General features: G+C 32.9%; 2 protein-coding genes across 4 annotated transcripts in view; one reads left to right on the forward strand and one right to left on the reverse strand.

Annotated features, from left to right (window-relative positions):
- The window catches only part of LOC111043708 (cholecystokinin receptor type A-like), a 221,049-nt gene that overhangs the window by 61,307 nt on the left and 144,642 nt on the right, over positions 1–15,100 (reverse strand). The gene's annotated exons all lie outside the window — the stretch shown is intronic.
- Positions 1–15,100, forward strand: part of LOC111043712 (luciferin sulfotransferase) — an 82,759-nt gene that overhangs the window by 15,383 nt on the left and 52,276 nt on the right. Inside the window, exon 1 of one of the 3 annotated variants that reach the window (XM_022328741.2) lies at positions 9,671–9,862. The exons of 1 other annotated variant lie outside the window; for it this stretch is intronic. In XM_022328741.2, coding sequence (XP_022184433.1) covers positions 9,846–9,862 — 17 coding nt within the window. In that variant the 5' untranslated portion in view covers positions 9,671–9,845. Of the gene's footprint in view, positions 1–9,670; positions 9,863–12,272; positions 12,522–15,100 lie in introns of those variants that run through there. One more of the 3 variants, XM_039424394.1, reaches the window with a different exon arrangement.

The following is a 15,100-nucleotide window of genomic DNA, read 5'->3' on the forward strand; positions in this document are numbered from 1 at the left end:
ATTTTATCTGTTCAGAACAAAAATATTTTTCAATGATTAAATAATAAATGATATAATTGAGATTGAATGTTTCGTTAATTAGGCTTATTACATTTCTAGGATATAGCTATTTGCTTTGTCGAATGACAAAGAAGGGTAGCAACATTAATGCTAATCAATTATCTACTGCCATTACAACGTGAACCTCACTAGAGTGGTGGCACTCACTCATGTCGCATCACGTCGCGTCTTGTATCTCAATATGCGCCTAGTCTACTCTCTTAATAAGTATGACACGTTGGCTGCCGCAATGCATAAGAAATGACATTCCCCAGGTGCCACAACTAAAAATTCTTGAGAGACGGAGATGCATCACCTGTACTGCAAAAACGGCCAAAGAACAACACATCATTAGAATGATCGGTAGTGGCAGAATATGGTCACCTTGGAATACTCCACTCCCGAATTTGAATGGGAATACAAAATCTGAGTTAAGCTTGTATATGTCTCCTAGGTCCTCTTTTTCACAAAATGCTCAGTTTATAAATTTCAAACAGGTTACACATTTAATATTTTCTCAGTGCAAAGTAGATCAAATCAATTGCTTTACTGATTTCTCGTGATGGAAATCTGATACATAAATAGCAATTAAACAAATCTTGAGTGAACGAACAATAATAATAATAATAATAATAATAATAATAATAATAATAATAATAATAATAATAATAATAATAATAATAATTTCAATTTTCATTTAAAGTTACATAGTATCATATACATACAGTGTTTTGTTGCTCCTCTAGCTTAGAGCTAATTGAGGAGTATTCAAATTTCATACTACATCATAATAGTTATACATTCTATAAATACTACAAATGAAAATTTTTGTAAAGTGTTCAATAAACTAAATTGAAAATCTATTATAGTTTCTATCTGGGATTTGATATTAAAGTTCTAATTTCTACCACTTGAATCACAACACTAGTCACTCTATATTCTACTAAATCGGTGATCAACCTTGCAGACATTATTGTCTCTTGCATTTAGGTGAATGTGAACAGCTGACTAGCTGAACCAACATGCGCATCAACAACATTACATCACACACACAGTCATAGAATACAAAAACATAACCTATCCTCCAAAAAAAACATTTATTATACTACAAACTGTAATATACACTCTCTTAATCATTTTCAACTGCTTCTAAAGCACTTTTTTGTTTACAATATTAAAATTATTCTTTTTTATTTATTCATCCATAGTTTTTTCTTTTCCATTTCCCATTGTACAGTGCCGTTTATTATTGTCTACTATGTGCAAACTAACCTATCTACTAACTAACCTATTAGAATAATTTTCAACATATCTTTCCATTCAAACAATTCCTATAAAATAATTCTTAAGTTTAGTTTTTATTTCATTTCTTTGTAAATTTTTCAATTCTGGTGGCAAATCGTTCAACAGGTAAGGGATTCTGTATTTTAATAGGTTCTTACCATAATTATTATTATAACGCTGTGCTCTAAATAGCCTATTTCTCAAACCATAACTTATTTCGTTTATTTCCCTTAATTCATCTTCAAAATAATGTCTGGACAAATCAGTGAATTTGGCGAGAGATTCTGGTGTCATAATACCCAATATTCCAAGCTCGACTCCATTAAATAATGTATTTGCTACTCTTCTAACTACATCATACAACGGCTGTCTCAAATACACTGGTGCTAAACTATGAATTGTAATACCATAGAATATTATACTTTGAATCATAGAGAAATAGATAATTCTTTTAATATTTATTGGAAAACAGTGGCTAATTCTAGAGCATTTGTATAAAGCAGCTTTCATAATTCGCAGCATCCTATTATTATGTGAATTGAATTTCATGTCTGCATCAAAAACAACTCCTAGATGCTTAATATTCTCACTGAATTCCAAATGCTGGCACCCGCATGTGTTTCTCAAATTATTATATCTTAGACATTCTGCTTTATGGCAAATTAATTTATAATTGTACAAACCTACGTTAATTCTAGGATTTCTAAATATAATTACCTTTGTTTTCTGAGAATTTATCTTGATACCGTTGTTGAAAAAATATTTATTAGCCAAATTGAGATCCTCTTGCATGTATCTTATGCCCATTATTAGATCAGTGTGTGTTATATATAGCAGTTGTCATCTGCATACTGTAGCACCTTACTTTTGAAACTGAGACTAGCTAGATCGTTTACATACAGATTAAATAGAACAGGAGACAAAATGCTGCCTTGAATAAGTCCACAGGATTGATTATAATCGGTACTAATATATTCACCTATACTAACATGTATTTTTCTATTTTCAAAATAGTTTTCAAACAAGTTGAATAGCTTTCCACGAATACCTATTCTATTGATTTTTTGTAACATAATTTCATAATTAACCAAATCATATGCTTTTGTCAAATCTGTTGCAACAGTTATGACAAATTTATTGTCATTTAAAGCTTCAAATATATTTTCTGTTAGTTTTTCTAATAAATCTATTGTTGATTTTTTTGGAATAAACTATAATAAATAATAATAATAAAATTAAATAATAATAATAATAATAATAATAATAATAATATAATAATAATAATAATAATAATACTGATAATAATAATAATAATAATAATAATAATAATAATAATAATGATAAATAAACACGTGGAATACATTCTACACAAGTGAATCGAGTTCTATTTGGTTAGTCGGTTACAGAGTTACAGCAACAGCTAGAGGAGTATCAATTAAAAAAAAATTCCCAGTACCTAATGCATAAGTAACCCTGATTAAGTGAAATTTCTTATATTTTTGTGATTGTTAAAGAAGATTTTAGTTTGGATTTGTAGTTTGAAATTAATTAATCTGATAAATTCAAAATTATTGTAGTACATACATTTTTTGGACTCAAAATAGTGTGTGAATTGAGTTATCATTTACATAACCTCTGGACTGTGTATTCCAATTAAAGGTTTAAAGCAGTTTTGGGCGAATGCCTGTTTTTTCCTGCATTGTATCTCTTGTCTATGAATAAATGAAATGAAAAATGGAATTAGTAGGAAAACTCCTTTCAATCTGAATGAGAGTCTATTGGTCCCTGATATAGGCTACGGACTATTGATACTTTGTATTATACTTTACTTATACTTTACTTATACAATACTTTGGTATTAAATCGATATTATACACAAATTTCTTGCGGAATACTATCGGATGTGAATAGATGCTCCCTGTATGAACAAAATTTTCATGTAATTTCCAAATATTTATAGATAACCTCATAGGCTCTTAGAATATTCACTTCTATAACTTGATTGAATTTTCTTAAGTTTGCTCCTTCAGTTTTTCACTTGCCATAACTGTCAAACCTTTCAGGGGATGTGGGAATTCGTCCAGGTTCCATTGCCTCGAAATCATGCTGTGGATTAAGAGAAAAGCCTGCGTTGAAGAAACAAAAGCTTGTTTCTTATTCAGTTATTCAGTGCTGAGGGTTACCGGTATCTAGTAGCCGTCTCTCCCACTCCAACATTGTTTACAATCAGATTCCACCTACGTGAACACGATCTTAGATTTCGGAGACTGGAAAGCATGCTCTGTTTTTTTTTCTTCTCTCTAAACGCTTAGAAATACTTGAATATTGGTCTTGTTACTTGAAACTAATATTTAGAAATTATTTTTTCCCGTTTCCAAGCTCTTTCTACTCGAATGTTCACTTGTAATGATTCACCTGTAAAGGATCAACGGAATGTTGATTGTTGATGTTACACAATTCAATGTCAATTTTGTTCGTTGGAGAGACTGATTCTTGGATTCGCATCATTCGCGAATTTTCGCTCTGAACTGAATGTAGGAGATGTCCAATTTTCAACAGGTTATAAATTCAAAATTTCCTTTGAGGCAAGTAAATCACAAGAATAATTGCTATAGCAATCCTTGTGATAGAAATTTCACACATGAATAGCATTTGATCAAGTCATGAGTTAATGATTAACACGTGGAATACTTTTACACGAGTGAAATCGAGTTTTACTTTGGTCGGTCAGTAACGGTGACACTGGCACCTACACTAAGGGAGAACCAAGCTCTTTTGATCAGGAGCAATTTCTGATTGGAACCCTTCCAATTATCAAGCTTCCAGCAACTGTATTCTCTTGAAAAATAATATTACTGCTACTGCAGATGAATTTTCAAAAAGAATATTAGTGAAGAATTATTGTGATTAATATTATGATACATTGAGATTATTCGAATAACACTTAAAAGAAGCAAACCACGACACGATCCACTTGAATATTACTGAATATTCTCACTAATAATTAACTGTCACCCAGTCATGTGTTGTAGAGGAGTAAATTAATTTCAAGGATTTTCAAGTGGATGCCATATAGCAAAATAATTTTCTCACTTCACGTTCAATATCTATCATTATAGTTATCAATTCTGGGTGCGTCTCATTAACTATTCGAAATGAAGATTTCATCTGATGCTCACTCATGGTTTTGTGATCCAATAATTCGACTGATACTGTCAAACATAGTAACAGACACAAGAGAGGAGGGATTTTCCAACTTCACGTTCAATATTTATTATTGAATGAGAAAGGCTTTAATCATTCAATATGACCTTTTTTATTCAATATGAATAATTACCACAATATCAACTTCTCAACTACACAAAAAGGAATATTTATTATTATGATAATCAATTATGAGTGGGTCTCATTAACTATTCGAAATGAAGATTTCATCTGATGCTTACTCATGATACTGTGATCTGATACTGTCAAACATAATAACAAAAATAAGATAGGAGGAAGTGTAGACGAGAGAGACCCTCTTCCCATCTGTGCTAACTATAAAAGTGATCTAGCGCCAATTTTCGTCGAACGTTTATGGTACGATGTAGGTAATGTTTTCCAAGATTCTAATACAAAAATATTTAATAATATTATTACTTGATTTATCGGTTGGAGACCTGATGCCTTGTGCTGTCTGGTGCTGCCTAGTGCTGCATTCGAACAACTGAGAAATGGAAGGTATTGATGGAAAGTGAATGCGAAAAAGTACAAAGTTGTCGCAAACTCTCACAGCACATGTCAACATACTGTGAACAGCTCGTTCACATCTTTTCAATTCCAGAATATTATTCTGCTATCAATTCGGTTCTCTTATTTTCCTGCTTGGATATTGAGAAATATTTTTTTTTTCATTTTACTGTACTAAGAGACTGCTCCCTGCTGATTTGTTTGGGTGAAGAGATGTTTTGATAAGTTTTAAAATTGCTTTCTTGGAGAGCTTTCTGTCCGCAACGTGAATAGATACTGAGAATTATTACTCATTTTCAGTAGTACTTATTGAACTACTATACATTTCGATACTATGCAATCTATTTGATTCGCACGGAGAGTGTTATTTCATTACATAGTATGGTAATTACTTGAATAGCAATATTAGCCAACCCAATGAAGGGTCTGGAGAGTTTATGAAATCGTTAACTATTGGTTTGTTCACGTTTAACATTTATTATTCAATTTCATGTTATTCCCCAGAACGACTGGTCATGAAGGGGAATCAAGACCAAAACCTCCCAGGTTTAATTATAGGCACACTCAATGTAAGAACACTCAAGACAGAAGATCGACTCATCGAACTAGAGGAAGCATTGAAGGAATCTAGCATTGATATCCTTGGTATAGCAGAAGTAAGGAGACACTCCGAAAAAATAATTGAAAGGAGCAGTGGATTCATTTTCTACCATTTTGGTGAAACACCAGGTCATAAAGGTGTTGGATTCCTTGTTAGAAAGGAGTTGAAGACGAAAATCGTAGAGTTCAAAGGTATATCCGAAAGAATAGCATTGCTGAAGTTGAAAACTGTTACATATTTACCAAGTTTATGCTCCTACTTCAATGGCTGAGGAAGCTGAGCACGAATCATTTTACAATTCACTCACCGCAGCTCTAAGCAGGGAAAGAAACAATTGGAAACATATAACTTTGATTATTGGTGACTTCAACAGTCAGGTGGGAAAGCAGGAAGAGGGTGAGAGGCTTACAGTAGGGAAATATGGCTATGGGACAAGGAACGAAGCTGGACAAAGACTGGTGGATTTCTGTCAAGAGCAAGGATTAAGAATAGTTAATACATTCTTCAAGAAACGAGCTGGTAAGAAGTGGAATTGGATTTCACCAAATCAATTGTTTAAAAATGAAATAGATTATGTGCTGACTAGGCACAATGGAATTGTGAAGCAGTTTGAGGTTTCAGGGATTCTAAAATTTTATACAGATCACAGACTCATGTCCATTGAATTGACAAAAGATTGCTTCAAAAGGAGGCCAAAAAGAGAATGGAATGAAGAAGTAGTAGGGAATATTTTCAAAGCAAATGAAGAAGGACAATTTGAATTAGAATTGCAGAATTGGCGTGAACAAAGAGGTGTATGTCTGCAAGAGAGCTACAATAGATTGGAAAGCATCATAAAAAATGCTTTTGAACCTATAATAAGTACAAAGATGATGAAATAACCAATGAAACTAAAGAATTGATTGTTAAAAGAGAAGAAATGAAGAAGAAAAAGAACAAAAGTTTCCATGAACGAATTGAGTTTAATACGCTTTGCAAATTAGCAAGATACCATATTAGAAAGGATATTAGGACATTTGAAGACAGAATTATAAAAAATGTATTGGATACCAGTGGATCAACAAAGAAATTGAGAAAACAATTGTTTGACGATAAAGAATGGAAAGTTGGAGTCAAAGATAGACGTGGCAGGATTGTAAGGAATAGGAAAGGTATTTCTGAAAATGCTACTGAATTCTTCAGAGAGCTATATCGGACACATCTGAGAGCGCTGTTGTATTGGAGCAGATTAATTTGCAGGAAGAAGTACCAACAATTGAAGAAAGTGACCTGAAGACAGTTGTAAGTACTTTGAAAAGCAATACCATGGCAGGAGGCGATAGGATAACAAACGAGATGCTGAAAGTACTGTACTCGATCTCTTCAGAAACAATAATCAGTCTGTTTGATAGAATCTTCAGTGAACATTCGGTACCTCAGCAGTGGAAAACATCAGACATAATTCTACTGTTCAAGAAAGGAGATCAATACGACATCAACAACTATCGACCAATAAGCATTTCATCTTGTTTCGGGAAACTCTTCATGAAAATGCTACAATATCGCCTACAACCAATTATGAATGAGCGTCAACCAGTCGAGCAGGCGGGATTTCGAAGTGGATTCTCAACGATTGACCATCTTCAAGCAGTTAGTCAACTCATAGAAAAATGTGAGGAATTCAATATAGGTGTCTACTTGGCCTTTATTGATTATAAAAAGGCATTTGATAGTTTGAAACATGCATTCCTCTTCACGTCGCTTGAAATGATTCCAGCAACCTTCTTAAATATAATAAAGGACGTATATAACAATAGTACAGCACGAGTAATATCAGATTCACCAGGAGAGATCTTCAGCGTGCAGAAAGGTGTGAAACAGGGTGACCCACTCACGCCGTCTCTCTTCAATGCCGCTCTACAAAACATTTTTAGTGGTCTCAAGTGGGATAGGTATGGTTTGAATATCCAAGGACAATATCTAAATCATTTACGTTTTGCGGATGACATTGTTCTCATCGCCAAATCTCCATTGGAACTAAAAATCATGATAACCAGCTTGGCTGCTGAAAGTGAGAAAGCGGGGCTCATTATAAATCCAGGGAAAACACATCTCATGACTAATAGGGAAACAGTAGACATAACACTTGATGGCTGTTCATTGAATTGGTCAAGAGAGATTATTTATCTAGGACAACTGATTGCTTTCACTGACAGAACCGACAAAGAAGTGAAACGTAGGTGTGCAATTGCATGGAGGAAATATTGGTCATTGAAAAGTATTCTCAAGAATAAGGAGATTAGTACTGTTAAGAAGACACAGATATTAAAGACTTGTGTTTTTCCCGCGCTTATTTACGGCTCCCAAACCTGGGCGTTAAAGAAAGCAGTACTACAGAAAATAGCAAGAACTCAAACGGCGATGGAAAGAAGTATACTGAACGTAAGGAGGCTAGATAGAGTTAGGAATACATCCATCAAGGCGATAACAAAATTGGACGATGTACTGAAGACTATCAAGACTCTGAAGTGGAAGTGGGCAGGTCACGTCGCTAGATTGGAGGATGGCAGGTGGACGAAGAGTCTAACTTTGTGGAAGCCCAGCTGGAGGAGAAGGAAAATTGGACGACAGCGATTCAGATGGGAAGACGACATTGTGAAAGTGACTGGGGATAGGTGGGCAGTGTATGCAAAAGATAGAGATAGATGGAGGAACCTGGGAGAGGCCTATGTCCAATAGAGGACCTGGTTTCCACAAATAAAATGATAAGAACATTTTTGCATTTTCTTTTTATTTAATCTTGTATACTAATAATGGAGTTTGGACTATTTGAAAAAAGCTAGCTAATTCAGTAATGTTATTTAATATTTTCAGTTTAGCAAAGATGTTCATTCTTTCTACAAATTATTTTGTATTATTGTATAGTGTTGGGAACCAATAAAGGCTTTTATTATTATTATTCAATTTCATGTATTTATTTATGAAGCCCAAGAATACAATAACTTATGAACGAATTCCTTTTATACTCTCAGGTACAATCCTGGGAACACTGTAGATACCCTTTATTTCATATGATCAAATTGAACACTGTTCCTATAACTGAACCTATAGTAGATTTAAATGAAAATTCCTCAATAAAACAAACGTTTTTAAAAGGGTACTATCGTATTATTTTTCAACTTGCTTCAGAAAATAATTCGATTTATTAGTTATAAAAAAGTCAAAAATCACAATAAGGCTTTATCTTTGCATAAAAAACAGTCAATTGAGGACTTTTAATTTTGCTCTCTGTTATTTATAAGTTTACAGCGCAAAAGGGAAAATGGGCTACACTTCTCATGATACACTTGTTTATGTTGACTTGATTCGTTAATTAGCTTACTTACTTACTGCCTTGGCCAAACATATCCAAGTAGATATTTAGCCGCACCAACATAGCACCTCCACATCTCTCGATTCTCCGCGTCCTCATAGGTTGCTCCAATTTTCTCCATATCGGCCTTCACTTGACTTCACCATTTCCGACGTCAATAATTAATTAATTTATCCATTAATTAACTTAATAATACGAAAAAATGACTAGAAAAAAATTATTGAGCTTTTAAAATTATCTAAAGTAAATCGTAGTCAAGTTAAAGATGCCGTTGTGGTTAGTTACAATAATGATACATTCTATCTGATCAATAGATTAGGAGAGTTGAAGTATGCCTACAATTCAAGCATGAATATTTCGTGACAACATAATGAAGGACTCGTTAGAAATGCAGCAGTGCGTGGATATTGGTACTTTTTCCGGACAATCTGGCAACGAAGCGTCACTGCTGCTTATTTATCCATTAGCTGACGTGAGCGGAAGTTGGCAACAACTAACAACGGATATTGCCAACACCTTGATCTCAATTTATGGCAATGAAATATCATAAACTGTTACATTCTCTTTTGATTTGATTAGCTGGCAATTCACTTATTTCTCTCTCGGACGAGTCAACGATGGAACGGAGTGAGTGTCATCGGGAGATTAATTATTCTCAGAGCTCAAGCGGCAGGGATAAGGAGAACCGGATTCTGCCCCTCTCCATCATGGTGAATTCGTCCGTCCATCTCCTGCAACGAAAAGTCTTAACAACAGACATTCAGTCTGACTGATGAACCTTGTGATGTTAGTTTGTGTCTTCTCAGTGTAGCTCAGTGCAAAGGATTAACTACCATCATGAAGCCTATCAATAAGTAAGTTACTGCTCTTATCTGTCTTGTCACAAATTTTGATAAGAAATAATTCTACATAATAATTCAAGTGCATTTCAATAATTCTGGCACTAATTTTCCCTAAGAATACGACCCTACCACTTTTAAAGTTTTATCAACATTGATTATTGAAAATTTTAATGTAAATTTCCGTTCATGTTTTATGAAGTCTTTTAAACTTTTATATTGATAATATGGATGATGAGTTTGTATTGAAATTGAAATGATACGACTACGGTCAACTCTAGAATGGGATGAGTTGTTAATAGAAGAATAAATTAATAAATAGAGGAATAATATACCTGGCAGCTTCAAATCCATATACTGAGAAAAGATGGGAAACTCCTAAAGAGAACAATATTGATTTCAAATAGAATTTTCTATCAATCAAAACTAGCACTATCGTCACAGGAAATCCATCAAAATAAATTCAATCGCATGTCAGTGTTTATTGAATTTCTATTTTGATTTAGCAGATACATGCTGCAAACCAAAATTATCTTGTAACTATATTGTTTTGGCATCAGAATACTTTTTACTCTAATAATTCGAAAGATGACTGGAACAGTGAAAACTTTGATTCGCATTTTGGCGGTGAGTGATAAATAAATAAATAAATAATAAATAAATAAATAAGTTTATTTCCACATAATTCAAACAATACAAAATACAAGTTCAAAATACAAAATACAAATTACATATCTACATAATAACTTAGACCATACTATTTCAAAAAATATATAGAAACTACAAAATTATAAGTAATAATAAAACATAGTAAGACATTTGTAATAACATAATATACCATCCTGGTTATGTGGAATAGGCTGCTCCTGAGGTTGTTTTTAAAAAACCTGTATTGGGGCAGCCATACATTATTATTTTTTACATTTTTTGGAAGTAAAAAAAAAAGGTTCGATTGGCGGGCACTATTTTGTTCGCTTTAACATTAGATATTGCAAGAGTTTTACAAATGATATACATAGGCAATATATACCTCGATAAAACAAGAAGGAATTATTCTTTATATATTTACAAAAATAGTAAAATAATAATCATAATAATATTTTTCTAACAAAGCATAACCTCCACACTATTCAATTATTGAAGCCACTCTTTCACTTTTCTCTGCAATATGTATAATGAGTGGGATAAAAGACAATAAGGTGGTAACAAATTGAACAGTTTTGGTGCCAAATATGGAAAAGATCTACGGAAGGACTCCTTGTAAGGTCTTGGTACTTTAAATCGGTTCGTTCTTCTCAGGGATTGGCTATAGATATTCGCTTCCACACCAATATTACCACTTCTCATATAAAATATTCGGAGAACTCTAAAAACATATAAATGTCTCAATGGCATAATTTTCAAAGTCAAGAATAGTGTTCGAGATGGAAATCTTCTCCCTTTATGCATTATCACTCTTAAAAGCTTTTTCTGTGATATTATTAACGGTTTCACTGTAGTTATATAGGTACCTCCCCAGGATACCAGCCCGTATTGAAGTCTGGACTCCACCAGAGAAAAATACAGCATTCTTAAGACGTTAATTGGGCACATATAGCGTAGAAAATAGAATTTTCTCAGGGTAGATATTAGTTCACCTTTTATTTTTTTAATATGTTCTTTCCAATTCAAATTTTTATCAATAACAACGCCAAGATACTTAATAGAATCACACTGTTCAATTTGCATGCACCTGTTACATGACTGCTGAATGGGTGAGGCTACACATTCATTACACTTATATAATATATCAAGAATTGCCTGATCACCCCCTCTCGAATTGAACGATATGAATTTTGTTTTGTTGCTGATAGTTATGTCATTTAATTCAAACCAATACTTCAATTTTATCAGATCATCGCACATGCACTGACTAATGTCAATCTCTCTGGGCAAGTTATATGTCAGGGCAGTATCGTCCGCAAATGCTGTTAGTTTTCCAATGAATTTTCCATTACAGAGGTCGTTCACATACACGAAAAAATGACTAGAAAAAAATTATTGAGCTTTTAAAATTATCTAAAGTAAATCGTAGTCAAGTTAAAGATGCCGTTGTGGTTAGTTACAATAATGATACATTCTATCTGATCAATAGATTAGGAGAGTTAAAGTATGCCTACAATTCAAGCATGAATATCTCGTGACAACATAATGAAGGACTCGTTAGAAATGCAGCAGTGCGTGGATATTGGTACTTTTTCCGGACAATCTGGCAACGAAGCGTCACTGCTGCTTATTTATCCATTAGCTGACGTGAGCGGAAGTTGGCAACAACTAACAACGGATATTGCCAACACCTTGATCTCAATTTATGGCAATGAAATATCATAAACTGTTACATTCTCTTTTGATTTGATTAGCTGGCAATTCACTTATTTCTCTCTCGGACGAGTCAACGATGGAACGGAGTGAGTGTCATCGGGAGATTAATTATTCTCAGAGCTCAAGCGGCAGGGATAAGGAGAACCGGATTCTGCCCCTCTCCGTCATGGTGAATTCGTCCGTCCATCTCCTGCAACGAAAAGCCTTAACAACAGACATTCAGTCTGACTGATGAACCTTGTGATGTTAGTTTGTGTCTTCTCAGTGTAGCTCAGTGCAAAGGATTAACTACCATCATGAAGCCTATCAATAAGTAAGTTACTGCTCTTATCTGTCTTGTCACAAATTTTGATAAGAAATAATTCTACATAATAATTCAAGTGCATTTCAATAATTCTGGCACTAATTTTCCCTAAGAATGCGACCCTACCACTTTTAAAGTTTTATCAACATTGATTATTGAAAATTTTAATGTAAATTTCCGTTCATGTTTTATGAAGTCTTTTAAACTTTTATATTGATAATATGGATGATGAGTTTGTATTGAAATTGAAATGATACGACTACGGTCAACTCTAGAATGGGATGAGTTGTTGATAGAAGAATAAATTAATAAATAGAGGAATAATATACCTGGCAGCTTCAAATCCAATATACTGAGAAAAGATGGGAAACTCCTAAAGAGAACAATATTGATTTTCAAATAGAATTTTCTATCAATCAAAACTAGTACTATCGTCACAGGAAATCCATCAAAATAACTTCAATCGCATGTCAGTGTTTATTGAATTTCTATTTTGATTTAGCAGATACATGCTGCAAACCAAAATTATCTTGTAATATTGTTTAATCTTGTACTATATTGTTTTGGCATCAGAATACTTTTGACTCTAATAATTCGAAAGATGACTGGAACAGTGAAAACTTTGGTTCGCATTTTGGCGGTGAGTGATAATAATCGATATCTGCATTAGATCAGATTAGAGCTCTTTATTCATGTATTACAACATTCATATACTTTCTTATACACTAATACACTAATTTACATCAAATTTATGATTATTCAACGAAATTAAGATTAATGGAAAATAAATGTATGGGAATAAAGATTGATTGCAGTTCGATAATATAATATTGTGATGTAACTACATAAATTGGAGGTGTTTCAAAAAATAATTCTCGATTTTTTGAAAAGGATATAAAATAATATCCTTCACATTACCACACGATCGGGATGTGATGGTATTGGGAATTATAACTCAAAGTAATGTTTAAATGAGAAACTTGACTTAATAAATTATGTACTAGATGATTTGAATCTTACAATAATGAGATGAATGATATTTAATTAGAATGAGTATTTTTATATAATTAGAATGAGTGATAATGAATATTTTCACTATTTCTACTATCGATTTCAGAAAATCGATCATTATTTGTTGAAACACCGCCGATTTATGCAGAGTTTATCAGAGATTGACAATGGTGTAACAACCGAAACCGGTCTATCTAACTATCAATATAATCTGTGGTTTTTCACAATTTCTTAGTCTTTTTATTTAATAGTGAATATAATGATGCATAATTGATTAAGAATAGAAAAATGATACAAACATTATAGGGTGCGTTTCAATCAAGATTATAGGAAATGATCAAGTAGTATAGATGATATAAATTACTAATGAATAGAAAAAACTGGGATGATTATGATAATTATGTATTATGTAATGGAGATGAGATAATTATGGGAAATGGATGAATGAGTGAAAGGGACATTAGTTATTTGTCATGCAGTTCTCTAGGGTTGGACAGAATCAGTCATTTTCCGCTTAATATATTTTTTGTTAAAAAAAATTCTGAAAGTGCTTGAAGTGGTAGTTTGATGGCGAATCGGTTCCACTTGAGAAAGTTCCTTGTGAAAACAATAATCTTTGAAAAAATTGAGTCAAATTTAATCTTTCTAATCATCCTGTAAGATATAATTATTCAAAAAAAATTAAATTCAATTTACTCAATCACTATACAATCTCTTTCACTCAATCACTTATAAACTCTTCAAAGTTCATGATTGGACGGAATATATTTTTTCATAAAAATAAATACTGAGAGTGTTTGAAGTGGTAGTTTGATAGTGATTGCCTTAGCAATCTAAGTTCCAAGCCCACTTGAGCGTTTACAACATCGAATTATTTTAACTGAAAACTCTTAAAGGTTTTTCGATTTTCGCGTCATCATATTTTCTTGTCTATATTTCCATCCCAATTATACGTTTCAAGCTTTAAAATTATTGTGTATACTAGCATATATTTATGATTCACATTCAAAGACACAATAAACGTACACTTGCTTGAAATTACTTTCCATCAAGTATATTAAACACAGACCAATGGAAATTTGGTTTCTTGGAATATGAACACACAAATCTGTTCCCATCAGATTATATTGAGAACTCTAGTCAATTCCTTGTGATAAAAGCTTATGTTTAGTCCTACTGTATTGTCAAATTCAGTATTTGAATGGAAACTTTCGAAATCTCTTAGAATCCTTTTGGTGAACGATGATGCCAGTTTATCCTTCTCTCAGGTTTACTTTGACTTCAAACCAGACTCACTTACACAATCATCCATCAATTGGAATGGGATGGTCATTATTGTCGCTTAGTATTTCAAAATGATCATTTAAAGCAGAATGAATAGAAGATGATTAATGGCTCACCAAACAGAGTCAAATAATTGATTTGTAAGCAATATCCTTTGTAAAGCCATTACATCGATTACTTGCTTGTTGGTAAAGTTTCAAATGCCAAGTCAAAGTTTGTGCATCTCATCCGCATTTATCCACGCCAGTAACTGAATCCTGTAATGCAGTGCTAATGCTAGTGAAGAGACACAG

This window comes from Nilaparvata lugens, chromosome 3, assembly GCF_014356525.2.
Source record: "Nilaparvata lugens isolate BPH chromosome 3, ASM1435652v1, whole genome shotgun sequence".
NCBI classification, from domain to species: domain Eukaryota; kingdom Metazoa; phylum Arthropoda; class Insecta; order Hemiptera; family Delphacidae; genus Nilaparvata; species Nilaparvata lugens.